At 48.6% G+C, this 25,441-nt stretch overlaps 9 protein-coding genes and 1 non-coding gene across 10 annotated transcripts; 6 read left to right on the forward strand and 4 right to left on the reverse strand.

Annotated features, from left to right (window-relative positions):
* Positions 1–670: 670 nt before the first annotated feature.
* FOBCDRAFT_212120 (uncharacterized protein) lies at positions 671–2,083 on the reverse strand. Its single transcript, XM_031182386.3, has one exon. The coding sequence runs from the start codon at positions 2,001–2,003 to the stop codon at positions 720–722; it is 1,284 nt and encodes a 427-aa protein (XP_031043154.2). The 5' UTR covers positions 2,004–2,083; the 3' UTR covers positions 671–719.
* Positions 2,084–2,176: 93 nt separating this feature from the next.
* On the forward strand, positions 2,177–3,400 carry FOBCDRAFT_5592 (exosome non-catalytic core subunit RRP46). The gene is made up of 3 exons (XM_031182387.3): positions 2,177–2,586; positions 2,645–2,802; positions 2,857–3,400. The coding sequence occupies exons 1-3, from the start codon at positions 2,397–2,399 to the stop codon at positions 3,259–3,261; spliced, it is 753 nt and encodes a 250-aa protein (XP_031043155.2). The 5' UTR covers positions 2,177–2,396; the 3' UTR covers positions 3,262–3,400.
* Positions 3,401–7,223: 3,823 nt separating this feature from the next.
* FOBCDRAFT_267515 (ATP-NAD kinase-like domain-containing protein) lies at positions 7,224–8,789 on the forward strand (the record flags this gene model as incomplete). Its single annotated transcript, XM_031182388.2, has 1 exon — positions 7,224–8,789. One exon carries the CDS (start codon positions 7,224–7,226, stop codon positions 8,787–8,789), a length of 1,566 nt encoding a protein of 521 aa, XP_031043156.2.
* Positions 8,790–9,350: 561 nt separating this feature from the next.
* Positions 9,351–12,158, reverse strand: FOBCDRAFT_212125 (uncharacterized protein). Its single transcript, XM_031182389.3, has 4 exons — positions 11,628–12,158; positions 11,429–11,540; positions 10,835–11,316; positions 9,351–10,786 (listed from the first exon to the last, which is right to left on the reverse strand). The coding sequence occupies exons 1-4, from the start codon at positions 11,813–11,815 to the stop codon at positions 9,814–9,816; spliced, it is 1,755 nt and encodes a 584-aa protein (XP_031043157.2). The 5' UTR covers positions 11,816–12,158; the 3' UTR covers positions 9,351–9,813.
* A 2,404-nt stretch (positions 12,159–14,562) lies between these two features.
* Positions 14,563–16,192, reverse strand: FOBCDRAFT_152272 (ras family-domain-containing protein). Its single transcript, XM_031182396.3, has 5 exons — positions 15,786–16,192; positions 15,553–15,645; positions 15,348–15,501; positions 15,089–15,294; positions 14,563–15,028 (listed from the first exon to the last, which is right to left on the reverse strand). The coding sequence occupies exons 1-5, from the start codon at positions 15,846–15,848 to the stop codon at positions 14,894–14,896; spliced, it is 651 nt and encodes a 216-aa protein (XP_031043164.1). The 5' UTR covers positions 15,849–16,192; the 3' UTR covers positions 14,563–14,893.
* A 1,017-nt stretch (positions 16,193–17,209) lies between these two features.
* On the reverse strand, positions 17,210–18,530 carry FOBCDRAFT_212130 (uncharacterized protein). The gene is made up of 4 exons (XM_031182397.3): positions 18,202–18,530; positions 18,077–18,149; positions 17,693–18,027; positions 17,210–17,638 (listed from the first exon to the last, which is right to left on the reverse strand). The coding sequence occupies exons 1-4, from the start codon at positions 18,352–18,354 to the stop codon at positions 17,510–17,512; spliced, it is 690 nt and encodes a 229-aa protein (XP_031043165.2). The 5' UTR covers positions 18,355–18,530; the 3' UTR covers positions 17,210–17,509.
* Positions 18,531–18,658: 128 nt separating this feature from the next.
* Positions 18,659–20,472, forward strand: FOBCDRAFT_5610 (uncharacterized protein). The gene is made up of 4 exons (XM_031182398.3): positions 18,659–18,828; positions 18,883–18,973; positions 19,023–19,187; positions 19,241–20,472. Exons 1-4 carry the CDS (start codon positions 18,725–18,727, stop codon positions 20,165–20,167), a joined length of 1,287 nt encoding a protein of 428 aa, XP_031043166.2. The 5' UTR covers positions 18,659–18,724; the 3' UTR covers positions 20,168–20,472.
* Positions 20,473–20,637: 165 nt separating this feature from the next.
* Positions 20,638–20,709, forward strand: FOBCDRAFT_t11. The gene has a single exon. It is a non-coding gene; the product is annotated as a tRNA-Asp (tRNA).
* A 177-nt stretch (positions 20,710–20,886) lies between these two features.
* FOBCDRAFT_5615 (histone acetyltransferase subunit NuA4-domain-containing protein) lies at positions 20,887–21,885 on the forward strand. The gene is made up of 3 exons (XM_031182400.3): positions 20,887–21,112; positions 21,169–21,363; positions 21,421–21,885. The coding sequence occupies exons 1-3, from the start codon at positions 20,984–20,986 to the stop codon at positions 21,637–21,639; spliced, it is 543 nt and encodes a 180-aa protein (XP_031043168.2). The 5' UTR covers positions 20,887–20,983; the 3' UTR covers positions 21,640–21,885.
* Positions 21,886–22,479: 594 nt separating this feature from the next.
* FOBCDRAFT_212138 (Alpha/Beta hydrolase protein) lies at positions 22,480–25,336 on the forward strand. The gene is made up of 6 exons (XM_031182402.3): positions 22,480–22,734; positions 22,796–22,998; positions 23,054–24,411; positions 24,468–24,670; positions 24,720–24,836; positions 24,890–25,336. The coding sequence occupies exons 1-6, from the start codon at positions 22,630–22,632 to the stop codon at positions 25,013–25,015; spliced, it is 2,112 nt and encodes a 703-aa protein (XP_031043170.2). The 5' UTR covers positions 22,480–22,629; the 3' UTR covers positions 25,016–25,336.
* Positions 25,337–25,441: the final 105 nt, after the last annotated feature.

Genomic DNA, 25,441 nt, shown 5'->3' on the forward strand with positions numbered 1-25,441 from the left:
CCAGCATGGTTGCCCCTGTTGCTTTCCACCCTTCACAACGTTGAAATCAGGAAGTAGTCTATCTTCAAGCTCAGCTTTGACTTGAGGAACTTGTCTATGAACTCGAAGGTCTCCTCTCTCAAAGCAGTTTGTTCTCAATCCTGATAAATTCGTTAACATCAAGAGTCTTTTATCCCTAGCCAAACGTTTGTCTTTCTACGTGGGTCTGTGGGGATCATGCCATGGAGAGCTTCCGCACGATTTGCCAGAGCCTGAACCTCGTTGAGTTTATGTATTGTTTCACCCATGGCCTTCCTGAGCCCTTCAGATTATTTTGGAGTATCTTGCATCCGCTGAAAAAATTGCGACTGAGTTCGTTATAACTTCACTGGTGACCTGGCCTAGAGAGTTTGACCACTTCGTTTGCACGATGGAGGACAGTCAACACCTCTTGGTAAGGTAATCTGGATAAGCCTAATATTTTGAACTCAACAGAGGTTAGATCTCGCGGGTTCTCTAATGGTTGTCTTACTACAAACCATTCGTTCTGCGTGTAATACTCCGTGTGACGAACTCTGAACCACGGAGCTGGAGAGGCTAGTCAGAGCATGAGCCAAATGGCTATCAAGTCACCATTCATTATTTGCATAAGCAGTATAAAGTGTCACGAGGCCACGGTGCGAGGTACAAGTCTACAACCTAGTGAATCTGTATTGATCGTTGATTTGGCGGTGGCGACATTAGTCGAATGGGATTCTTCGCAATCCCTGATCACCACCCCTCTTTTTCATCTCTTGGGCAGCAGCGATACTGCTCGGAACCTTGATACCACAGCAATCACCCCAACCTGTGCCATCGTGAGCCTTTCCAGTGTGGTCATGGCCCTCGTGTGGATCATGTTCGGCATTCTCGTCTTCCCCAGTACCTGTGTCTTCGCTCATGCCATCTGCTGCTGGCACGAGAGATCCAAAGAGGAAATGCTGCATGACAGGTAGCTTGCCCAAGACTTCAGCGACGAACATGCGACGCATGCCACCATCGATCTTTGTCCACGATCTCGCTGATGAGATATCGTCTAGCATGGGACTGTGCCATCTCAGACCCTTGACGGTCTTTGTGCTGTTTACAAAGCTGACCTGGCCAAGATACATGTAGTCGTGACCAAACTCCTCAAGGGTAAGGTCTTGATGGATAGCTCTTGGGGTAATGTATGGGTGGTGCAAAAGCTGTGTGGCACCGAAAAGAAAAGGGAGAAACTGGTAATCATCAAGTCCCCAAACTCCATGTGATCCCGCAGGCTCAAGGTAATAAGTCATCTGGATGACACGCATCACCTCAAGGTAGCGCACGAATACACGGAGGACGAGGGGTTTGAAGTCGGATTGCTTTAACAAGCCCAGCTGGTAAAGGCAAAGGAGCCAAATCATGAAGTTCAACTCGTGACCAGATCCATAGTCAATTCGGTTTCCGTTACCGAAAGACTGGCAGAAGTATGTAGAGAGCTCGGCGATAGCTCCCTCGTCTTGTACGCCGATCTCTCGATGCCAAGCTGCACTGTTGCTTTGCGCAAGCTCGAGAAGGCCGCGGAACGCCTTGTTACCAAATCTTGATCCACCTTGTTCGTTCGGAGGTGATTTAGCTACCAGCTGTTCCGTCTCATCGAGGATATGTAGTATGACCTTGAGAGGGCTGCTCAGGTCGGCGTCTCGAACTGCAGAGTTGGGAGTGTCGACCACAGACTCTGCTAGCCCAAATACCCAGGCCGTAATGATCTCATATGTTGGTGAAGACAAGAAGATATCATGATCCTTTTTTGACAAGATTCTTCGTGACGGTGTCTTGAAAGTCCAGTCGGACGTATCGGGTGGCGTTGGTAAGGCGGGTGTTTCGGGAATGGGAGTAGGATTGGAGGTAGCTGAGCGTCGCTTTCGAGGTTCGAGCTTCGGAAGTCGGTCTTTAAGATTTGGTATTGATGATGCTTCGCCTTGTAATGGTGCGGACTGGGTAGAAGCTTGCGAGTCCATATTGTGAGAGTTGATCTATTGTTGATAGTAGATGTAGATGTAGAACGGAGGTTCATTGAGTGTATCGTGAAGGCTGCATGTCATGAGTTGTGGAGCCATGATTGGCAGCCACCTCTGCGGGTAGCTTCTAAACTGCCCCACTATCAAGAAATCCGTAACTTCGATATCGAGCCAACAAACTCATGGAGACTCTGGGGAACTCACTCTTTTGCTAAATTCCATTAATTCATTTTCCCTCCTCTGAGTTACCTCGCTCAACCACATTTTCAGAATCCAACCTTGTATCTCCTACCGCTCCATTACCCTTGTCCCGTGCGCCACGCTGAGCTAAACTCCAAAAATCCAAGAAAATTTCCAGCCTTACACGACTAAATCGTCCCAACACCAACAACAATGGCTCCTTTAGCTGAACCTGCAGCAGAGCTGTCACATCTCGCCAAAGCTGACGGCTCTGCGACATTCTCATACGGGGGATATGCCGTGATAGCCGCTGTCAATGGCCCTGTAGAAGCCCAAAGACGAGATGAGAATGCCTTCGAGGCTCTAGTGGACGTCATTGTTCGTCCTGCCGCTGGCGTTGGAGGTGAGATCCCCGACATCCCTTGTTACAGAATAGCAATTCCTTATGCATGTTGCAACAGGTACCCGTGAGAGACAGCTTGAGTCAATCATGCAGGCAGCGATCAGGCAACTTATCCCTGTGAGAGACTACCCTCGGTGTGTGATCCAGATCACTCTTCAGGTAGCGGAGACACCTGAGAATGCCTACGTCAACGCAAAACTGGTCCAGGCACAGTTGGTAAGCTTCAATGTCAAAACTTTGGTGGTATCGATAAGCTAATGCTCGTTGCAGAATCTCCCTATCATTCCTGCACTTCTTCACTCTGCCATCCTGGGACTCCTCAGCGCTGCCATCCCTCTGAAGAGTATTGGCGCGGCGACCCTTCTTGCTATTCCAGAAGAGGAGGGCAAGGACATTATCGTCGATCCAAGCGCTGTCGATATTGATCATGCTAAGTCGGTTCACGTTCTCGGTTTCACTTCTCATGATGAGTTGCTCTTGTCGGAGAGCGAGGGCGCCTTCACTCCCGCCGAATGGACCAATGTTCTTCAGCTTGGACAACGTATATGCTGCGAGCATCAACAGCCTGGTTTCGATACAACCATGTCCGGCGATGACATGGAGTCAAGAAGCATGAGACAGTTCATCCGCTCTGTCATGGAAGCGAAGGTGGCGGAGGATCTCTACTGGAAATGATACACCAAACCATGTGCATGATATCCCACGCTCGGTATTTCCAACATGCTTCTCCCGCCAAGATGATAATCAAACTCTCGTCTAGGCGCCCAGCCTCGGCTGGCTTACCAACCTGATCAATCTCAGCGTCAGCACGTGGCGAAGGCTTACCGCATTTTGAGGCCAACCTCAATCCTGAGAAAGAGGGTCAAACCCTCAACGATCAAAACGGCCATTGTACTAGTATTAAAACCGCCAAGCATAGTTGGCAGAGTCTCGGGACTTTCTGATCCGGGCTGCTATCGGATAAGCTCTGGATATAGCGGCTCCTCAGTGGGCAAGTTCCTGGTTCTGTGTTTCACCACGGCATCAGAAATTGTATGGGCGGTCTCAGGCCGATTTGGGGGTCGAATCTGTTTACGAAGGATCAAAGATACCATTGAATTTCGCAACATTTTTGATTCACATTTTCACGATCGTATTTTACGGTAGCTGGTTGGTTATCGTAACTTGACACTCTAAGACGTGATGCGCTTTTACGTTCTCTAACAGGGGGTTGACAAACACTAGGGTTTGCATTGAGATAACAACTGTCCAGTCAAATGTGATATTTCCTTGCAATTACCTAACATGGTGTTTAGCAATGTTTTCGAATGCATGCCCGGATATCTGAGTGCTCAACAAGAGCTGAGTTGAAGTTGAGAAGCTGAGACGAATTGCCACGCCTTTGCCCAACAATGTTACATTGGTTATCGCCCTCGAGATTTCGCCGACATGTTTGGTAAACAACCTGTTACCTAGCTTGGCGCCACGAATACTGATACCTGGTGTCACAATCGCTAAAGGTTTATCACAACTAAGGTTACAACGAGTAAGCTCGGGGCCTGAGGTCGACGATCTACAGAAGAAAGTTTCAAAGGACCAGGACGTGAACATCAAGTTGACGAACATTGTATAATTTATGCCAAACCCTTCTAAAATACATAATGTGCATTATCGTTGGATCGAAAACGATTAAGCCACTGCAGCCACAGAGGGAGCATTGGGCGCTACTGAGACCATGAATCAACAGACTGGGGAAATCTGCAACGACCCTGAACCATTGAACCGTTGAAAAGCAAGACGGTCCTCAGGGAGCAAGAAAACTTTCAGGCCCTAAGTTTAGGTGTCAAAAATAATTAGTCTAAAGGTTAGTTAAGTCTCACCTAAGTTTACCCAAGTCTTTTTGTCATTTAGGATTGAGGTGCCAAGTTTTCTTGCCTCCCCTTGACGGTGCCCACTTGACAACTGTTAGTTCCACTTTCCCGCACGGTTATAACAGAGAAGTATAAGTGGTTGAGTTGAGCCGCGGCTGTAGACCCATTGGTTAAGGATCCATAGAACATTAACAACTATATGATATGATTTTGATATCTTATTTACATCGATTAAGGAATACTATTTGTTGTTTCTCCTGCCTTGTTGACACTAGTATAGTACTTGCTAATTCGCCAAGTCTATAACCACATACCTCGTTGGGTCCCTGTACAGAGACTGCAACATGGTTTCCAATCGACGTCTCAACAGGCGCTAGACGAGGAAAAGATTTTGTGACAAGGAGTTCTAGGCTGAGAAAGGGGTTACCAGGGTCGATCCTCCAGTGGAAGGGGCTGGACTGTCCACGACGGGAGCCTTTCCTTTCCCAAAGCTGGGACCCTGGAGCTAAAACACAGGGGATAGAGGCGGGTTTTATAGCTCGCGATATTCGAAAACACACGCAAGGAAAATGAAGGCAGAGTATTAAAGCCCAGCTAGAGCACACAGCAAATTCCTGGGTTCGGTAGCCGGTCTCAACACTCTCTTTCGAGCACTCATATTTTGTTCTTCTTTACATTGATTGTAATCACGCGTTCGCCGACAAGACTCTGTGAGTCTCGTGCAAAATCGCCCACTTTATTTTCATCTTCGCCTCTCGCTTACGGCCTCTTTTGTATTCCTTCGCTTGGTCACCGATATTCTTGGTTCGCTTGCTGCGTCTCTGTCTTCTTTGTCACAATCCCCCATTGGCGCCAAGTAGTTTAACCTGTTGGTTCTCATATTCTTTTTTGAGGGCTGAATCTGTTCGACAACCTATCTTCTTCGCTGGTCGTTGAAAACTTACATCACATATTTGTGGCTTGCAGCTTTGGACTGGCGGCCGCGTAGTGTTGTGTTACATCTGCACTGCAGCCAAAAGAGCTCCCGAAATCCTTGCCTTGTTTTCTTTTCTTTGTGTGGCTCTTCGCTGTTTCTTCCCGAAATTCCGGTTGCACTTTGTGGATTGCAAGAAGGTTCTTTTCCCAGCCTCAACCTTGATTCAACTGCCGCCGTGACGTTGAATTTGAGCAACATATAAAGTCGGCAGCCGAACAACTGGAACCAACAAGATCAACCAACAGCACGACCAACAACCTCAGGATCTAGTCTAACCAGTCTCTTGGTGCTTGATCCCAGCTGCTCACATCACCCACGTGCATCGTGTATTGCTGCGACTCAAGATTCTCATCACAAGCACCACCAATAGCGGCGTGTCCCTCCCGCTCGGCTCGGCTCTTGCGTCTCGAGAAGCTATCGACATCCCTGGCGTATCTCCGTGAGTGGGTGTCTCATCCCCGCAACAGACTGGGGTTCCCGGCGAGATTTGGCAACGGCCAGAAAGATAGCTTGTCACGGGGGTTACGGATATCACTTTTCGATTTCTCGATTCTTCGATTTCCAAGAGTGGGCTGCTACCGTTTTTCCTAATTGGATATTCTACACCCTGCCGCACTGCGCTGCATCGAGGCGAGATTATTGGACGAGAGTCTATTAATATCTTGATATTCAGGGAAAACGGTGACTGATTGATTCAGTACATCAACCGCTCTATAGGCACATCCTTGTATTCCATTCGGGGGATCACAGGGAAGCGAGGTAACAAGAGACTTGTACTGCGACGTCATCTGTATCTTGCTTTGTCAGGCCAGCCCCTGGAGGGTTCACTCCTTGCGTGCAGCGCAAACTGGAATTGAGATTCGATCGTCGGAACGTGGTCGGTACTGTACCTGATACGGTTACAAGTACGGCATTGCATTGGCATTCACACTTATCAACTCCGAAGCTTTTCTCCGCTTGTCTCCGCGGCCCGCTCACCTGTGTCGGAATTCCCATCGGCCAAGCTTACTGCTTATCGCCGCCAGGATTCATCGAAAAAATTCACTTAGCAGTGAACAAGTTCGCTTGAACAAAAGTCGGGTGAACAATCAAGTATTGTGCGGGAAAGCACACGATAAAAAACAGAGACAACGAGAGAGATCGCGTGCTCCGTCACATTGGACCCCCATCTAATTTTGGGATTTTATCCTATTTAGGGTCCTGGTCTAACATCCCCCATCTGTTCCACGTTACGGATCACTTACAGGGCCTCGTCCACCAATTCCTTTGCCCCCTCCCCTCCAAGTCTACCTACCTTAGTCTCCTCCGCCAGCAACGGAAGTATGACAGGCGTACTGTCTCCCACGGCTCTCCACCCAGCTCTTGGCAGCCCCCGAGGCAACGGGTATTGCTTGTCTCCTGCTCGCTCTTCCCATTCACCTGTCCTTAAGAGGAGCGCACTCGCCGATACAAGTTTAAGCTCGGACACTGTTCAGACCACACAATTAGAAGTTGAGCAGCCAAGTGTGTTTTCAACATTGTCCCCATCCCCTTTGTCGTTGTCAGTCTCGGATCGTTTAAAACCTCAAACTCTCCTGGAAGATTGTGGAGCCTCTACTTTGTCATCTGCCCCAAAAGATACAACTTCGTTAAGCTCGCCCTCTTTACAATCTTCCACTTCACCATTACCCTCGTCAACTGCATATCAATCAGCTTCGTCTTCTTCAACTCAGAAAGACGCCCTTCGGTCTAATTCTGGCCCGAGGGCTTTGGCTTCGGTGATCCGACACAACAAACCCGACGCTCTGTCACTCGCACTCCCACACACAAACATGCCTTCTCTTCGCCAGACGGAACCTTCAGAGTCTGACTCTCAACCAGCCTCTTCCGCTGGCCCTCTACCTGGCTTCACGAGTGTGTCTAAGAACTCTACCGCTGCCACGCCTTCGCAAAGCCTAACTGATGCCCTCAATGACCTCGCCAAGTCTCGCTTGACCGCAGGCGCCATTAACACACCCAACACCGCCCGGACTTACACTTCCACCTCTAGCAATGACACAACTTCATCTGATATGGCCGCTACCATTCTCGCCTCAACTTTACAGTCGCCATGTTTCTACCATCAGCGATTTGCTGATGCTGTCGACATCGGCAAGGTCCTCGAGGAAATCAAGAATGATGTTTCCATGTCACATTCGCGTCTTGTCGCGACTGCAACTGGTGTTCGAGAGGTTTCCAAGCAGCTTCAGCGTCGTCCCATCAAGCGCGCAGTCCGCAACATCATGATTGTCACCAAGGCACGCGACAACCAGCTCGTCTACCTTACTCGCGAGCTTGCCGGGTGGCTTCTGCGAACCCCACGTTATGGCTCCGACCTCGGCGTGAATGTCTACGTCGATGCTAAGCTTCGCAACTCACGACGTTTTGATTCATCTGGTCTCCTCGCCGAGAACCCCCGCTTCCAGCACATGCTCAAGTACTGGACACCCGATCTGTGCTGGAGTCAGCCTGAGAAGTTCGATCTTGTCTTGACTCTTGGTGGCGATGGTACCGTCCTCTTCACCTCATGGCTCTTCCAGCGCATTGTACCTCCTGTGCTCTCATTCAGTCTGGGAAGTCTAGGTTTCATGACCACGTTTGAGTTTGAGAAGTACAAAGAACATCTCAACAGAGTCATGGGCGATGATGGCATGAAGATTAACCTCCGCATGCGCTTCACGTGTACTGTTCATCGCAGCAATCGTGGAGCCGGTGCTTTGGACGCACCCAAGCTCGAAGAACCCGAGCAATTCGAAGTTCTTAACGAACTCGTCATCGATCGTGGTCCTTCCCCCTATGTGTCCAACCTGGAGCTCTATGGTGATGATGAACTCCTCACTGTTGTACAAGCCGATGGTTGCATCTTCTCCACCCCAACTGGCTCTACAGCATATTCTCTATCTGCCGGTGGCGCTCTTGTTCACCCTGACATTCCTGCCATCCTTCTTACACCCATCTGCCCTCATACCCTATCATTCCGACCCATGGTCCTTTCTGATACCATGGCTCTCCGAGTTGTTGTTCCTCGGAATTCTCGAGCCACTGCCTATTGCGCTTTTGATGGCAAGGGTCGACTCGAGCTGCGACAAGGTGACCACGTCACAATCACTGCCTCTCAGTACCCCTTCCCTACTGTGACACGCACCGATACAGAGTGGTTTGACAGCGTGAGCCGTACTCTCCGCTGGAACGTCAGAGCTTCCGCACAGAAGCCTTTCGATGCCGACACCGGAGATAGTTGCAACGATGATGACGATATCGGTTGGGACATTGACACCGACAGTGCATGCTACGCAAGTGAAGATGGGAGTGTCAGTGCCAGCCCCATCCGTCGGCAAATGAGCCTTCTAGGTATGTGAGGAAAGTCCATGGCATCAGCGGCCTTGGATAAGAGCTGGTTTTAGGCATGGTGTTGGCGGCGTTACAATTATTGTCTGTCATTTCAGATTATCTGGGTACGATGATAGATCAATTTTTTCTTCATTTTGATATAAGCGGAATGGCAAAGTGTGGTTTTGAAACTATAGCGGGAAATATTTAGACATTTAGATGTAAGACAGATTACGATCTCGTCAAGACAATACACGATATGTGGCCACATAACTCAACAGCAAGATGCCCGTCAAGTGATAAGCGTAATCTCTCGAAAGCTCGCTCACCATCTAGTGCCTCCTCAACTTTGAAGCAACAAAAGAGGGATATTGTAGGATTGGCGTTGATACGGACTCCTATGGTGCCTCGGGAAGTAATAGAAGCAATTTTTGGTATTTCCAAAGTGTCTTGAGGGTAATAATAATTTGATACATGAATATACTCCTACAGAATATCGTGTAAATTTAAGTTGCTGCTTCAATTTCGATAGGTTTCTGAATATGCTTATGTGCTTAAGTCAACTATGAGCGACGGCCGTCATTTCTTCTGTTACCTCGGTTTTTGCCCAAGTGCTATCACAGTATCATTCTATGTTGGCCATCATTGAACATTCCATTTCAAGTGGTAAACTGAGTCTTTCCTTGATGGTCTTGCGAGACAGTCTCTTATTGTCAATTCTTCTTCCATCCAGGAAGCCAAGTGACTGGCTCCGTTCTCCATCACATCAAGTAACAGTATGTGAATACGAAGATATTTACAAGCACAAATTCCAGGCGCCGAACTCTATCCCAAATCCCAAATCCCGTGCCGCCATGAATCAGGACTTTACCGAACATTATACAGCTGTAAACATCGAGAAACCTGACTCGTGTGAGCCATGCAAAGTGATTCCTTATCTGCCACGGAAGAGGAAACGACAATAGTCAACCTAGGCTATATCAAGTCATTTCGCTGCTTCCCGGTATTCCGTTCCCCAACATCTACAGATATAGTTTTTCCTTTATCTTTTCTTCACCTCCAAGCTCCTTGGCTAAGAGAAAGAAGACCTGCCACGCAGTCCATATCGGGCTTTTTACTAGGACTGATTGAACCTCGAACCATGTCTTGTTCCCTAGAAGACAGTACTGGTTTCATCCTGTCCTGGAAAATCTCCAATCCTTCTTTGACGATGGAACGTGGTCGTGTGGGCGCCATGTTTGCGCGGTTTGCGAGCAGGTTTGGGCTCTTTTGCTCCTGCAGGGCTCGGCCAACTCGTCGAGGGTTATCGCCAGCATGTTTGGGGGCAGGCGGCAGAGGTCGACGGTGGTAAGGATCCGGCGAACTGGTCTCTTCGTCAGGGCTCAAGTTCTCCTTATCCGAGTCACCACCTGTCGGAGAGACCAACATCGAAACCTTCACCTTGCCATGCTCCCTGTCAGCCTTTTCCCTTTCGTCCAAGTCCGCGTCGAGTCGTGAAATACTTGACCCAGTAGGATCCAGCTTTGCCTTCTTTGCCTGATGAGGTCGTTGGGGCCTTGTCATGGGAGCGTTGCGTTTGGCGTTGCTTGGTTGGAGAATCCCGCTCGTGGAACGAAGAATGTTAATAGCTGCAGCCGCCGATCCGTTCGACTCGTACTCGGCCTGCGCTGTCAGCTCATCACGGTTCTCAGCGTCCGCACATTTTTCCCAGGCATGCACATCACGAGACCGACCTCGCACAAGACTAGGAGGCAAACTGCTAGTGAGTTCCGACAGGGGAGGGAGAGTAACAGCGCTGCTACTACGTTGTAGGCCTCGTTGCAGACCACGCTGTCGCTCCTCAGGCAAGTATGGCGTTGTGGAGGACGGTCGAGGGGGTAATTCACGTGAAGGAGAGCCTTGGTTGGAGACTAACTCTGCCTTTCCGTCTAAGGATGTAGAGAGGTGAACCTTGGGCTGGCTTTGGGAGAGAGGGGTGGCAATGACACGATCAGAAGCGCATGAAGACGGAGGGAATGTATCAAATCTACTTTAATTAGTGAAGGCACACCGAGTATAATCGTATGCGGCATACCTGAATGAATCGTCACCGCTGCGGGTAAAAGCAGCTGGCGTAGAGAAGGAAGTGGCCCCAGCATTCCACCGGTTGGACAGATAGCCAACATTACTAGATATAGAGCTTGACAAAGAATGGGATACATCTCGAGCTTCGTGTGGGAGAGTAGGATCGATGCGGTTAGGAGTGGCGTCAGAATAGTAGCGAAAACTGTCATGGCCAAGGGTGATTGGAGTGCTATTCACAAGGTCTGAGTGATATCGTGGCATGGAGGGTGTCCGGTCGAAATGTCGAGGGGGCACAGAAATGGGGTCTCCAAATCGAGATATAGAACGTTCGGACACTGGAAATGGACGTTCGGGTTTGCTTGGAGTTGTAGTGTGTGTAATTGGGTCGAAAGTTGAGGGATGCATAATTCCATGATGAAGAGCAGCAACTTCTCCCGGTGACAAAGGGCGAGATTTCCTGCGGTCATTCTGTCTTCGATTTTGAAACCAGATCTGGAGGGGATGATGTTAGTTTGGTAATTTCAAACCCCATGAGAAAACGCGTGGTAGGTCGCCATGTCAATGTCGAGATCTAATAGCAAATGCAATGTTGTCAATGCCATACCTGAACTTCCTTCTCGCTTAACGATACGCGCTGGACAATGTCCAGGCGCGCCTGTTTATCGGGTTTAGGGTTACTGCTGTATGCCTCTTCCAGAACCATTTTGTCTTTCGCCCTGCACAACGCCATCAATTCAAAATTAGCTCAGTCCTCCCAATACATCGCTGCAGCCAGAATTGAAATGTCGGGTAGATCAACATACGTTGTCCGTTTCCTTTTTCCCTTGGGATGCTTCTCCGAATCAGTTGCAGATACGGCTGAATTGGTTGACGCATCGGCGAGAGGAGGGAGACTCTGGGGCGTGACGGCGATGTCATGAAAACGCGGGGCCGGGGGAGCGTGTTTATCGGGCGTGGCGGCGAAAGAAGGGGATTTGGTAGGGTCGGCCATGATTGCGGTAGAGAGGAGGGTAATGGAGATGGCCTTATTGAAGATTCAGACGCATTACTGCCCAGTCAGAGAGACGCCAGAGTCGTGTTCTGGAGAAGAAACAACAACAATCGGGAGATATCAATTTAGAGATAGGCTTGGAAGATGGGAGCGAAATCAAACCTGATGGTTTGAATGCTTTCTGAGATAATGATGAAGATGACAAGTGAAGAAGAGAAAGAAGAAAAACGAGGTTGTCTTGATGTTGGCAGGCGTGCTTCTAAAACGAGGCGGCCCGCCTAGGATGAGAGTCGTCCCTTCGTACCTAGGCCCTTGAGTGGAGTCCCCTCTGTACTCTGTAAGGAAACCCCATTTGTCTTGGAGGCTTTTGGCGCTTGTGCCTCCGCGTAAACCTTGTATAGTAAACGCGCACCCCTGTCAATTTACGTATCCATCCGCGTGTGGCTCCTGAGATGCTAACAGCTGGCGGCCACCTGCACCATACATGGATGACAAGAGCCAGCAGTAACAAAAAACCAACCTCCCCTACCGACCTTTCTAGATCTACATTATGTTCTTTTAGATTAGCTTTCCCGCCTTGTCTTTTTTGATAGCCCAGTTTTCAAAAAACGCGGTACATCAAGAGCGTGTCTTACCGTGTCTTGATTATTTAAGCTTTTCATATAAAATGTCTTATTCCAGATACATGAATGTTTTATCGGCCAGATACGAGAAAATCTGACTCGTCCCCTTACGTTAGGTAGGTAGTCTGGATGTGAAGCACTGTTTCCCCTTTCCTTTTGCAACACCCCGCAACAACATAAAAAGACGCGCGCTACAGGGCAATCACAACGCGTGAAATGCTAGGTACCTATAACTCTTATTTTTTTCCCTGTCCCGTTTGAACTTTGAAGAGAAGGGTAGAGCACATAAGCCACGCAAGAAAGTTCGGTCTTGGTTTTTCTTCTAACAACCTTTTACTGATCGATATGCAGCTAGTCATCCCGTTGCATAGATTATGCATGCGGATGCATTTGAATATCAGTTAGGGACATGTTTCCGATTGCATTTTAGTCGTCTCGTGGGCGACGCAAAGAGACAAAATCACATAGTCTCATCAATCTTTCTCCATTCCCTTGTTTCTCAGTTACCATGCTGCCCCACGTAGTCAATTAACAAGTGGTATTAGCGATCCTGGGGACCATCTCGTGGTCAATTGACACCCCTGTTTCATTAAGTGGCTGCATGCGCCAGCACGCAGGGGTGTCATGCCCGCCATCCATCCTTTTTAAATAGGAACTTAACCTAAATAAACAAACACACTGCCAAGCTTAATCTCAAGTTCATTCTTCCATCAGCTGGATCCTTGTAATTGCTACTTTTGATATAAACCTCTAAATCACCTGCGTTCCATCATCGATTATCGATCGAGGTTGGAGATCTCCAAAGTCGCCACTTTTGTGATATCGATTACTTAACGCTTCGACGCCCACCTCAGTCTCTCGTATAACGGCCAGGTAGTTATGGATCCATTCATGGCTCCAATGTTTTGTATTGTTTTGATGGGTCCTCTAAACGCGTCTCACATCCGGGCTACTGCATCAACAAAAAAAACACAAACAGAGCATATATGTCAGTATTGAGACGCGCTTCCAAAAGCTTTGGGATGTCGTGCGCATTTTAACTTGGCCTTGGAATCCAAATTCCTCCTTTGCATCAAGGGTTCAAGTTAGTACCACCTGAGCACTGCAAGACTTGATTCACACATTCATCAAGGTCCTCTACTATCACGTTTTATTCCACAACGCAGGGAACTATGTCATGGTTTTAATGGTCGACTAGTAAGGTAACTTTGATGATCTTTTGAGTTAGAGTTCCACCGGTGTTTATTGTGTTATCAATCTAACCTTACGAATCAGCGTTCACAGAGAGCTGCTGTCGGCGTTATTGGCCAGTACGATCAGATCTACTTCTTACTAACCTAAGTTACCTTACCAGGGATTTCACGCCTATGTGCCGATGTCGACAACGAATTAAACATTGAACACATCTCCACATGGAACCTTTGATATACATCGAACTTGTTCATTCATTACAAAAAAGGTAGGTATCCATTGTGTCGTGATCCATAGATACCGACGTTTAAGCTCAGCTCACTGGCATATTCGAAGAAATATCGCCACAAGAGATCAACAATGTTGATGCGATCTTCTCAAGTTGGACAATAACTATGGTCTTTGGCATGATGTCTCTTTTTGCGTTTGAGAAAACCTTATGGCTTGGTAATGAAAATCCAGCCCTCTTTCGGACTCTCTACGAGCACAAGGAATTCTCATAGCTGTGCTCAAGGGCTGATCGAGCAGTGTACAATTCTGCTCACGTTTCGGCTGAAGATTACTGCAAGCCGGCAGGCTGCATGCAGAAGATGGGTAAAGTCAGAATTGTCAAATCAAGGGTGATAACTGAGCTTCCATAAGTCGTGTCACCACAGTACCAGCTTTATGTGATGAGGAAGGCTGAGTACCGCAGCGCCTCCATACAAACGAAGAGCTGTAGGTTAACAATTCCGACAACTGGGGTTACACATATCTGTATGTAGGTATGCCAACCTCATCGTCACATGGGTGTCGGCGTTGACCGTACCTAGACTTCGATTTAAGTATCTTGAAACCTGCCCTTCTCTACTATGAATTGCTCGGAGCCGATCCTTTGCTTTGAACATGTCTTGTATCTTTTTATGATCACTTTATGCACAATAGCACGGTGAATTCCATCAAAGGGCCATTGGTCATTGTCTTAGCCAAGCCACGCAAACTTGGCCCTATTCGTTGTTTTTGGTGGAGGAAGTCTAGCTAAACTAAATAAGACACTGCTCTTTGCAGTGGTACCGTCCCTTGAGCCCCAAAGAAAGGCATGACGGCCTGTCTTTTGTGCCGCCCCATAATCACGCTACTGTAAACTCCAGGACTTTCGCCCTGTATCTCATAAATGGTCGTTTCGGCTGCCTATGTGCCATCCTCAAATACTGCCCATGCATCGTTCCTTGGATGTTTGGCAGCATCCTCCTCAACAAAAGTATTCCGTAACCACACGAGTCATTTACAGATCGTCGTCGGAAAGCTCACCAGGCAGAGGCATGGCGGCGGCCTCGTCCATCTCCTTGCGGTACTCCTCCAGGAGCTTCTCGTCGACCTGGGCAGTGGGGGGAGCCAGAGCGGGAGCAGCAACGAACTCCTATCATATCTGATTAGCATGTAGATTCAACTGTCAAGAGATCGTGAGATATTATCTTACAAGCTGAGGGTTTCCGACAAGCTTGCGGGCGAGCCAGAGGAAAGGCTTCTCGAAGTTGTAGTTGGACTTGGCAGAGATGTCGTAGTACTGGAGGTTCTTCTTGCGGTGGAAAGTGATGGTCTTGGCCTTGACCTTGCGCTCCTTCACATCGACCTTGTTACCGCAGAGAACGATGGGGATGTTCTCGCAAACTCGGACGAGATCACCTGGAATACTATTAATTGCGGGTTTGATGATATCATGGGCGGGGTGGACTCACGGTGCCAGTTGGGGACGTTCTTGTAGGTAATGCGGGAGGTAACATCGAACATGATGATACCGCACTGGCCGTTGATGTAGTAACCATCACGGAGACCGCCAAACTTCTCTTGACCGGCGGTATCCCAGACATCGAACTGAATCTGACCGAAGTTCTGTGATGGATTAGTGCCCCGCATAGGTCAACGTGGGGTCGCGAGACTTACGGTGGTGAAGCCAAGAGGGTGAACCTCGACACCGAGGGTGGCCATGTACTTCTTCTCAAATTCACCAGTCAAGTGACGCTTGACGAAGGTGGTCTATCGCACATGATGGTTAGTCGATGTTGATGCGTGATGGGGATCGCTTCATATCTCTCGAGAATCGACTTGACGGAGTAAAGCTCGACGGTCGTTGATAACATCGCGAAAGAAATGTTGCGTCATAGGATCCTACACACCTTTCCGGTACCACCGTCACCGACAAGCACGAGCTTGAAGGTAGGAGTCTGCTGCTCAGCCATCTTGATGGTTGTGTCTGTGGTGTTGTAGCGACAGATGCAGAGGATGTAAACAAGCGGGGTGCTGAGAGGCGTGAGTTAGCTTCTGTTGAGCGGTCGGCAACAGCGCAAGGTGATCGATCGAATGGGTATGGAATGAGATGGACGTCGGTACGAAGTGATGCTGAGGGAAGGGATCCTAAATACCTGAAAAAACCGTTGTTGACAATGTGGGTATACCCAAGATTGATTGACAAACTTTCAAGGTCGACCTGATGTTTTGAAGGCGGCGGGGGACTTTGGGCAGGGAAGGACCTCAAGCGAAAAATTCAGTCGCCCCTACCTACCTTGGAGTGGATAGACTGCACGTGATACCCGCCCATTCAGTGCCTCCAGCCTGCTGCAAGTGATCCACCTTATGGCCTTCCATCACCAGCCATTACCGTCACCGCCTTGGAGCAATTCTGTGTCGTTATTGGGCACCGCCCAATCGATTCGGTCTTCTGCGTCTTCCTGTTCGCTGGCTCGATCCGTGCTGGGCTGCCTAGTGGTGCCTTGCTTGTTCGTCATTTTTCTTTGTGAGGTGATCTAAATGCTTGTAAGTCAGGCCTTGATCCATGCTTGCACCCCGATATCATGGATCGGGTGAGCTGGCTACCTAGCTGGCTACCTTACTCCATATTCTTTGCATCAATATGATTTAGTCAGCATTTCCAGGCGCGCTCTAGTCATCTTTAGGTACCAATTCGTGCTGGGTATTACGAGCTTTTATTGGTCATTTTTACTCTTCCTGCAAGCTTTCTTGCTTCATCAATACTCAGGCTGTCATCAATGAACCTTGTCGTCATCTGACAAACAACTTTCCGTATCTGTTGGCCACCTCTTATCATGAGGCCATATACGGATTCCATGAGAGTGTCCAGCACACCTTGACTGTTTTCTAGACAACAAATACGAGGGCCATTGCTAATCTGCTGGCACCAACGAATACATACCTCATACAAAGTACCTTGATTAACATATTGTTAAATGATCATATACCAGTAGCATAGGTGAACTGTGAGGCCGCCTTCGACCAGTTACACATTTCCTCAAATTATGCCTGCCTACCTGCCTTCCTTGGCTGTACTCCAGTCGATTGATAATCTAGCCCCTAGGTCATTAGAAGGCTGATAACCCTCGTGTCAGGAGAAACAAATAAGCTGGTTGACTCACTGACCAAAACTGCACTATAGTACACTACTTTACTTATCTAGGTCCTTTTATTTATTCCAGGTCAAAGTCCTAAGTTCTCTATCATCTGCTGCTAGTCAATTAGCAAACCCAAGGATTTTACTGGATTACGCAGAGAATCGCATGTATGAGCTCATTCAATCACAATGTATCAAAAAATGTTTCGTTATATCAGCATGAGACATAGTCCTATATGATCCACTTTTGTCTTTGCAAATTAGGGTGCGGTTGTTCTACTCATATATATCATGAGAGAAGTGTTTGGATCGCGGCGAGGTTTGAGGCCTTGTACTAGAGAGCCATTGGTTGCAAAGCACACCAGTAACCGGATATAGGCCAAAACACAAGTCTTTAGATAAGTTGCCTCGATCTAGTAAAACCAATAATTTACCTCGCCCGGAGTGATTAGGCATAGGCTTTCTGGTTTATCATGGCTTTCGCGACTACTCGACTTATAGAGGCAAGATATGGCAGCCCAACAATCCTCGCCCACCCCAGTCCTTTCGTGGAGTCAGGGTCAGTCGCAACTCTTGCCGCTCGGCCACACCATCTGGCCTCGACACTCTGATGAAAACGTTGTTCTAATGTATTGTCAACTGGCGGCCTTCGTGTACAATATCGGAGCACAAACTTACCCCTTCGTTACCCTGGACACACTCGGCCACCTTTCTGAGGTTGTCGTGGTTGGCTCGATTCACATAACCAAAGTTCCGAATTTCGTCTCCAGGTTTCAGGCCGGCGGATTCTGCTGGACTTCCTGCAGCTACGGTGTTGATTTTGGCAAAAGGAGGGTCTAACGCTGTAGAAACTGAGTCTGGCAAGATGCCTTGTGAGTGACTCGAGCTTGCAACTGGCGCAGATTCATTCTCATCAAGACTCGCAAAATGCTCATGGAGGAATTTCTCAATCCGTGTCATGAGAGCGGTATAGTCATTCCGCAGTCGAATGATGCGAGCTCGTGTAGTCCGGACTGTCACGCTGTTAGTGGTCGAATCTTGAATCTGGATATAGTGAAGTACTTTGAGCAACGTCAATATCCGCTCGAGGAAAACCATCGTTTGTTAGGAGAGAAGTGTTCATATCAACCCCATGCTATAATCGTGTTAGAGCATTATAAATTTTATTTCGTAAATTTCGCAAATACCGAGTCAAGCACCCCTCCTAAAGCCTTGAGTTCGGCCTCAATATCGTCCTTCTTTCGCTGCAACTCTGCAAAGCTTAGATGCCCCGCATCGCCATTTGTGACAGGAGCAGTGGTTTCCCCAGAGGGCACTGTCGGCGCGTGTAGATTTTCCATTGTTGGAATGGAGACACAGACAAGTAAAGTTTTTGAAACGGGGAGCTTCCTATGTTGTCGGCAAAAAGGGTTGAATGTGAAGACGTCTTTGTCCCAGGCTGCGAAGGGTGACGCCGCTTAGACGGAGCTTTCAGGACTCTTCAGTGTACATCCTCCCTACAACAAAAGAAGTGCAGGGGACCTGTTTGGTGGTGTGCGTAGGGAAGCCCGCGCTCCACGTAAAATACTGGTCCGTGCACATACACTACCGGCATTCTGCATGAGGCTCCGAGCTTGTGCTGGCGACGTCACTTTTCTTCCCTAGCAACTTTTTCTCAACAACGCGTCTCTTCATACTACAATATCAAACTGCTATTGCGACTTCTCCAATATGGCCACTGGGGTAGATGCGCGACTTTTGAAGTCGACCAGATTCCCCCCCGAGTTTAGCCAGAAGGTTGACATGCAAAAGGTTAATTTGCAAGTCATGAAGAAGTGCGTGATCTGATTGCCAGCCTCGTGTTACAACGTGCTAACTCCTCCATTCAGATGGATCGCCAGCAAAATTTCCGATATCCTGGGAAGCGAAGATGACGTGGTTATCGAACTTGTCTTCAATCTCATCGAAGGACCGCGATACGTATGTTTACCGAACCCCGACTAGTCCAGAATGCTGATAGGTACAATAGCCGGATATCAAGTCGCTGCAAATACAACTAACAGGTTTTCTTGACAAGGACACGGCTGTGTTCTGCAAAGACCTGTGGAAGTTATTGCTGAGTGCCCAAAGCAGTCCCCAAGGCGTCCCTAAGGAGCTCCTCGAGGCCAAGAAGCTGGAGCTTATCCAAGAGAAGGTATGCCAACCCCTAATCCTGTACAGTTCGATCCCTGATAGCTTTTGATCCAGATTGAGGCAGACCGCGCTGCAGAAACTGCTAAGCAGAGACGAGACGACTGGGATCGCCGTGACCGTGAAGTAGCCGATCTGAAAGACCGCGACCGCCGCGACCGGGCTGCTGCTCGTGGAGATACCTGGCAAGGGCGCCGAGGTGACCGTGATTTCGAAAACCGGGGCAGAGGGGGTTTCAGGAGGGGAGGTCGCCGATCAAGATCGCCTGGCCCTCGCTTCCGTGATGCCAGGGACACATATGGGCGTGATAGTTACATTCCACGAGGAAGGCGTGGTGGTGGACGCGCCGACCAGGGCCGACGAAAATCACCCCTTCGATCACGTTCGGAATCTGCCTCGCCCAGGCCGAGCTCAAGAAGTCGCAGCGCCTCCCGAAGCACTGATCAATCGAATCAACGACGAAGACCTGTCTCTCCTGGGGGACAAGCTGACACACGCAAGAGGTCGCGATCACCCAGAGGAGATACGTATCGGGGTCGGGCAAACAAACGTACTGAGAGAGATCGGCCAGCTCGTCCATCTCGATCTCTGTCTTCGGAGCGAAATTCTCCCGCACCAAAGCGCAGACGTTACTCTTCATCAAGGAGTCGTTCTGTAACTCGCCGAAGACGGCCGGCTAGAAGCATCTCCTCATCGCGATCCGAACGAACATCAGACTCCCGTAGTAGAAGTCGAAGTCGCAGTTATAGCCGCACTCGCAGCCGTTCCAGTAGCGCGTCACCGGACCGCAGGACCAAAAGACGACCGAATCATGGACGTGGTGGCCAGCAGCCCTCCAGGAAGAGAGATTCGCCTAAGAGTAGACGGCGAAATAGTTCTTCAGCTTCTTCGCGATCAAGGATTCGAGAAAATTCAGCTGATGTTTCTGAAGATGGATCTCGTGCCCTGCCGACCAAACCCGAGGCAGAGGTTCCGGCCGAATGAAGTATCTGAGGTCAGTTGGCCATAGTGTCTTGAACCGGCACAATCACTGACTTGCTTTGTTCGCTAAGATTTGACCTTGCTCCTTGCAACGCCTGCGCCGCCAGGACGAGGATGAGAGTGATCGAGGTTGTCTTCTTTTGGGGAAACCTAAGCTAACAATTTCTTCAAGCCCTTTTTGAGCCATGAGCATAACAATCATGTTAACAATTACTGACTTTACGGCGTTGGAAAACAGGAGCCTATAGAAAGGCTTTCTTTGTAGGATATTGAGAGGACCAAGAACACACATAACTATCAAATTGAAGCTTTTATTAAGTTCGAGCACCTATAATCAGCAAGTGAAAGCGTTCAATCTGTAACCATACTGGAGACAGGAGTGCGGAATGCTACCGAATCCCTGCCTCAGAGATATAATCTGAGTATCGAGCTCCACTACCACAGAACTCACTACACCAGGTTCAACCTGGCGATCTTCCGTAGTATAGTGGTCAGTATGCAAGCTTGTCACGCTTGAGACCCGGGTTCAATTCCCGGCGGGAGAGTTCCAGCCACCTGCGATACACAGGATTTCATTTTTGCTTCATTTACAGCCTTGATCATTTTCGTTGTTGTTATGTGGTTAAACCCTTGATTTAACCGAGATACATAAGCGTCTAACGCGGCTCCCCGCGCTTCCTTTTAAGCGCGCCGCATTATCCAATCGCAACCTAACTTGTATTCTTGTTATCAAACGCGACCATTCATCATCTCCCTTGACGAGGACATCCATCGAGTATTGAACCACAATAACGCCGACCTGCCGAGACAACAACGCGCATGGCTGAGAGAAAGCCATCAAACGGAGCTGTAGCTGGTACTGGACAAGTGACGATGTCCGAGTACAAGAAGGCGCAAGCCCGGGTTCGGGATCTGGTCGAGAAGCGCAGAATGCTAGAGAAACGCTTGGTGCGCATTTGCCACTGAGTGTAAACTGTGTTGGAATTCGGCTGAGATTTTCATAGGCACAAGTTGAAGACAGCATCTCCCAGAAGGAGACTGCATACCTCGACAGCACACCAAGCGGCAACATCATCACCGGTTTCGACAACTACATGAAGGGCATGAGTGGTGCGGCAGCACAGCGACGAAAGGCTGGTCCGATGGAACAGAACAGAGTCTTCTCACGATCGTCGATTTCCTACCGACCTAACAATCTGGTATGGATGAATATCAGTTACAGCATCACACAGGATATGCTAATCATGCTTTCGTAGGAGGGTATCACACCCGGATCAGGAGGCTCGACGCCAGCTGGGGCGACACCATTATCCGCCGCATTTAGAGACGGACCCTCGAATCACCCGACACCGACATCTTCGACTGCGGCTAAGAACGCAAGCAAGTCGAAGAAGAAAACGGTCGAGCACGAGGACAGCGAAAACGATACTTCGACGAGCAAGAAGCGAACGAATTTTGGAGCGCAGCGCAAGTAGCGTATGTACAAAGATGTACTCATGAGATTGGGCGTTTAACAGGGAATGGATTCAACGGTAGGGTCAGGATGGCGTTAGGATTCATATTATAGATCGCCCTCGAAACAGAAGGCGGCTTGGAATTGAGGCTATGGTAGGTTCAGGCTAGAAGTAGCACGAAAATATGCCATTTTTAATGGAGGTTATTAAGCATTTTGGAACCGTCGAGGTACCAGAATACTCAAAGAGTTTGCGTCAAAGAGCATACATAGTTCATCCCAGCGTGCCCTAGAATATCCTCAACCTACCTAAGTTATCTCAATATTTCTATCACTCAAGATCAAAATGTCCGTTTTTCTGCCATCATCTCAACAAGTAAGGATCCAATTGCTTGGTGTCAGATCGCCTATAAACCTCACGGTAGTTCTCCCGTTACTGGGAATTGCCTTAGGGGTGAAGTTAGGTTCAGTGTATGGTCTCCCAGTTGTCGTTACATATGTTTAGGCCGTGTGTCATGTCTTGAAACCATTTTAAGCTATCCCACGTCAACATGAACGAGATCGAAGCGACGTCGCGACGTCGGTCAAATACGGTTGTGTTTAATCGCAGCGGTTGCAGTGAGATTATACCTTGATTAACCCTTCAACTTTTATAGATGCGTGTAAAGGGATTACTGTAATAAAGTAAAATTCCCAGGCCAGTATTGTTGTGAACTTTTGATTTGAAGGTTAGGTAGCACTAATGGTAAAGGAAGGTAGCATGAGCAGTGGATTCACCGGAAGAGAGGGGCCGAGCGGGCGGCTGGTCATGAGAATGAGGAGTCGTGAGGGGGAACCCATGGCACTAGCACTTATAGGTGTTCTGCATACCTGGGCTGGTTGTATGATGAGTGTGTCAACTGGACACAGAGGTTCTTGATTCTCCTCTCTTCAATATCCCAAGAGTTCTTTACTCCGTTGTTTCCCCATCACCTCCAATTACTAGCACCGCATTCTCTCCCTCTCTGTCTCCATGATGACGAGGCAGGCCACGCGGTTCACACCCGAGGTGCTGATTTCGGCCCCGCGTCGTTCAACTGGAGTCCCAAACTCCACTGGGGAGCTCGTTCTCTATACGGTGAGTTGGAGCTTGGCAATGCCTTCAATTGGTTGTGTCAAACTCATGCTAACATGTTCAGATCTCGTCGTACTCATTCGATAGCCACTCCAAGTCGTTCCAGATCCGTGTTCTCAATATCAAAGATGACTCTTCTCATCTCGTTTCCGAGGACGCCCATGTTAGCGATCCTATTTGGATTGGAGAGAAAGAGATTGCTTTGATTAGAACAAATGATAACGGCTGCTCATCTCTCTACCAGCAGCATGTCTTGGATGGTTCCGAGTGAGCATATATTAAAGGCAACATGACGTCTCCAGGGAGCTAACAGATGTACCAGGGCACGCTTGATTAAATCTTTTGCAGGCAGCATCTCTAACCCAAAGGCAAAGGCACTATCTGATGGCAAGGTTGCGTTCATTTGCTCCGCAGTGACTACACCCAAGGGCAACATGTATTGGCAGGCAACCGAGCCCAAGACATATACAACTGCTAAGATATATACTGGCCTTTTCGTTCGCCACTGGGATACCTGGAACACCGAGAACCAGAACTCGCTTTGGTACGGCGTGATCACCAAGAAAAATGGTAGATGGGTGTTTGAGAAGGATGGGCTCACAAACCTCTTGGCCGGTACGCAACTGAGCTCACCTGTCCCTCCTTTTGGTGGAGCAGGGGACTTTGACATTTCAGAGAATGGAATCGCCTTCGTTGCTAAGGATCCAGAGTTGAACCCGGCGAGAAACACCAAGACAGATCTGTACTACGTACCCATCAGGTCTTGGACAGACAAGCCTCCTCAGCCACAGATCGTCAAGACTGGACGACTGCGCGGCTATAGTAGTGCCCCTACTTTCTCCAATGACGGCAAGAAGTTGGCATTCGCTAGAATGAAGCACCAGCAGTATGAATCTGATAAGACAAGACTGTTGTTGATCCCCAACGTGGATGACTTAAGTAACGTTCAAGAGTTTTACCAGACAGACGATGACGAGGGCGGTTGGGATTTGAGGCCTGATTGGGTTATTTGGAAAAAAGACGACACTGAGCTGTATGTTGCGGCTGAGAAACATGGGAGATCAATGCTTTGGAAGCTACCATCTGATACTCTGAAAGCTCGTGATCTTCCCGAGGCCATTCACAAAGAAGGGTCTGTCGTTGAGGCCCACACTCTGGAAGGCAGTGACTCTCTTCTCATTACATCCAAGTCGCGAATCGAGAGCTCGAGCTACGGAGTCCTGGACCCGGAGACCAAGGTTGTTAAAGTGATCTCCACCAGTTCCAAAAACGGCAAGACATTCGGTCTCTCCACGTCTCAAGCAACCGAGATATGGTACCCCGGGTCGGCCGGCTATGATAACCACGCTCTTGTGATGCTGCCTTCCCACTTCGACAAAAGCAAGAAGTATCCTTTGGCCCTCCTAATACATGGCGGCCCTCAATCAGCATGGACAGATGATTGGAGTACTCGCTGGAACCCGGCCATCTTCGCTGAGCAGGGCTATATAGCTGTGTGCCCCAACCCCACCGGCAGTACTGGATACGGGCAAGCTCATATTGATGCGATTGCCAACCACTGGGGAGGTGCTCCATACGAAGATCTGGTGAAGTGCTTTGAGTATCTCAAGAATCATGTTGATTATGTTGATACTGATCGAGCTGTTGCTCTGGGAGCCTCATACGGTGGATACATGATTAGTGAGTTCAAACGCTCTTGGGCATTAGTTGCTGGTGTTATACTGACATGAGGACAGATTGGATTCAAGGCCATGATTTGGGCCGCAAGTTTAAGGCTTTAGTGTGCCATGATGGCGTCTTCTCAACACAGAATCAATGGTCGACTGAAGAGCTCTTCTTCCCAGAGCATGATTTCGGTGGAACCCTGTGGGAGAACCGTGCTGGATATGAGAAGTGGGATCCGTCTCTGCATACTGGCAATTGGTCCACCCCTCAGCTAGTAAGCATGATACCAGGCGGCGACAAGAAATATGCTCACATCTATCTAGGTCATTCATAACGAACTCGACTACCGACTGCCCATCTCAGAAGGATTGGCCATGTTCAATGTCTTGCAGGCTCGTGAAGTACCTAGCAAGCTTGTCATGTTCCCCGATGAGAATCATGTGAGTGGTGAAACAATTGGTCTATCTTGTTTATTTGCTGATTATCGATGTAGTGGGTGCTGAAGCCGGAGAACTCACTCGTTTGGCATAGAGAGGTCCTGAATTGGATCAACAAGTACAGTGGCATCGCAGATGATGAGGCCAAGCTTGAGAAGCAGACTGAGGGGATGACTGTATAAATACGTATGTATTACTGAGAATGTTATTAGGGTATTATATGAGGGAGCATACTGTGTTTTCGAGGAGAAGACTTTGATAAGCTTTCAGGTTGGAAATACGCCGTAACGTGATATTATAGGAGATCGTCTTATGTATTTCATCGATTTATTATTCTTCAGCAACCAGAAGAAGGCCCTCGTGGTATCTTGGGGCTCTCCGAGATAATGGCAGCGTACAGAGAACCAAAGGCTGTGAATAATGGCACCACTTGTCTCAAGGCTGCTCATAAGCTTAATCATAAGCTCGCTATGGCCCTAATGTGGCCATGGACTTGCCATGAGCCTAATCACAAGAAGCCTGATCATTAGTATACATGACACCCTAGGTATGTAATAAATGTAAGGTCAAAAATGACAATGCTATGTTCGTATCTTTTGCCCAGATGA

This window comes from Fusarium oxysporum, chromosome I (genome assembly GCF_013085055.1).
Source record: "Fusarium oxysporum Fo47 chromosome I, complete sequence".
Lineage (NCBI taxonomy): Eukaryota > Fungi > Ascomycota > Sordariomycetes > Hypocreales > Nectriaceae > Fusarium > Fusarium oxysporum.

Coding starts and splice junctions, on each gene's coding strand:
- FOBCDRAFT_212120 (XM_031182386.3), bottom strand. CDS start 2,003: ATGGACTCGCAAGCTTCTACCCAGTCCGCACCATTACAAGGCGAAGCA.
- FOBCDRAFT_5592 (XM_031182387.3), top strand. CDS start 2,397: ATGGCTCCTTTAGCTGAACCTGCAGCAGAGCTGTCACATCTCGCCAAA. Junction 2,587..2,644: donor TCCTGCCGCTGGCGTTGGAG/GTGAGATCCCCG, acceptor ATGTTGCAACAG/GTACCCGTGAGAGACAGCTT. Junction 2,803..2,856: donor AACTGGTCCAGGCACAGTTG/GTAAGCTTCAAT, acceptor TGCTCGTTGCAG/AATCTCCCTATCATTCCTGC.
- FOBCDRAFT_212125 (XM_031182389.3), bottom strand. CDS start 11,815: ATGGCCGACCCTACCAAATCCCCTTCTTTCGCCGCCACGCCCGATAAA. Junction 11,317..11,428: donor TAAGCGAGAAGGAAGTTCAG/GTATGGCATTGA, acceptor CATCCCCTCCAG/ATCTGGTTTCAAAATCGAAG. Junction 10,787..10,834: donor AGCGGTGACGATTCATTCAG/GTATGCCGCATA, acceptor TAATTAAAGTAG/ATTTGATACATTCCCTCCGT.
- FOBCDRAFT_152272 (XM_031182396.3), bottom strand. CDS start 15,848: ATGGCTGAGCAGCAGACTCCTACCTTCAAGCTCGTGCTTGTCGGTGAC. Junction 15,646..15,785: donor GTGACGGTGGTACCGGAAAG/GTGTGTAGGATC, acceptor CATGTGCGATAG/ACCACCTTCGTCAAGCGTCA. Junction 15,295..15,347: donor GAACGTCCCCAACTGGCACC/GTGAGTCCACCC, acceptor ATAGTATTCCAG/GTGATCTCGTCCGAGTTTGC.
- FOBCDRAFT_212130 (XM_031182397.3), bottom strand. CDS start 18,354: ATGGAAAATCTACACGCGCCGACAGTGCCCTCTGGGGAAACCACTGCT. Junction 18,150..18,201: donor TAGGAGGGGTGCTTGACTCG/GTATTTGCGAAA, acceptor ACACGATTATAG/CATGGGGTTGATATGAACAC. Junction 18,028..18,076: donor GGATATTGACGTTGCTCAAA/GTACTTCACTAT, acceptor ACAGCGTGACAG/TCCGGACTACACGAGCTCGC.
- FOBCDRAFT_5610 (XM_031182398.3), top strand. CDS start 18,725: ATGGCCACTGGGGTAGATGCGCGACTTTTGAAGTCGACCAGATTCCCC. Junction 18,829..18,882: donor AATTTGCAAGTCATGAAGAA/GTGCGTGATCTG, acceptor TCCTCCATTCAG/ATGGATCGCCAGCAAAATTT. Junction 18,974..19,022: donor TCATCGAAGGACCGCGATAC/GTATGTTTACCG, acceptor TAGGTACAATAG/CCGGATATCAAGTCGCTGCA.
- FOBCDRAFT_5615 (XM_031182400.3), top strand. CDS start 20,984: ATGGCTGAGAGAAAGCCATCAAACGGAGCTGTAGCTGGTACTGGACAA. Junction 21,113..21,168: donor GAATGCTAGAGAAACGCTTG/GTGCGCATTTGC, acceptor AGATTTTCATAG/GCACAAGTTGAAGACAGCAT. Junction 21,364..21,420: donor CCTACCGACCTAACAATCTG/GTATGGATGAAT, acceptor ATGCTTTCGTAG/GAGGGTATCACACCCGGATC.
- FOBCDRAFT_212138 (XM_031182402.3), top strand. CDS start 22,630: ATGATGACGAGGCAGGCCACGCGGTTCACACCCGAGGTGCTGATTTCG. Junction 22,735..22,795: donor GGGAGCTCGTTCTCTATACG/GTGAGTTGGAGC, acceptor TAACATGTTCAG/ATCTCGTCGTACTCATTCGA. Junction 24,412..24,467: donor ATACGGTGGATACATGATTA/GTGAGTTCAAAC, acceptor ACATGAGGACAG/ATTGGATTCAAGGCCATGAT.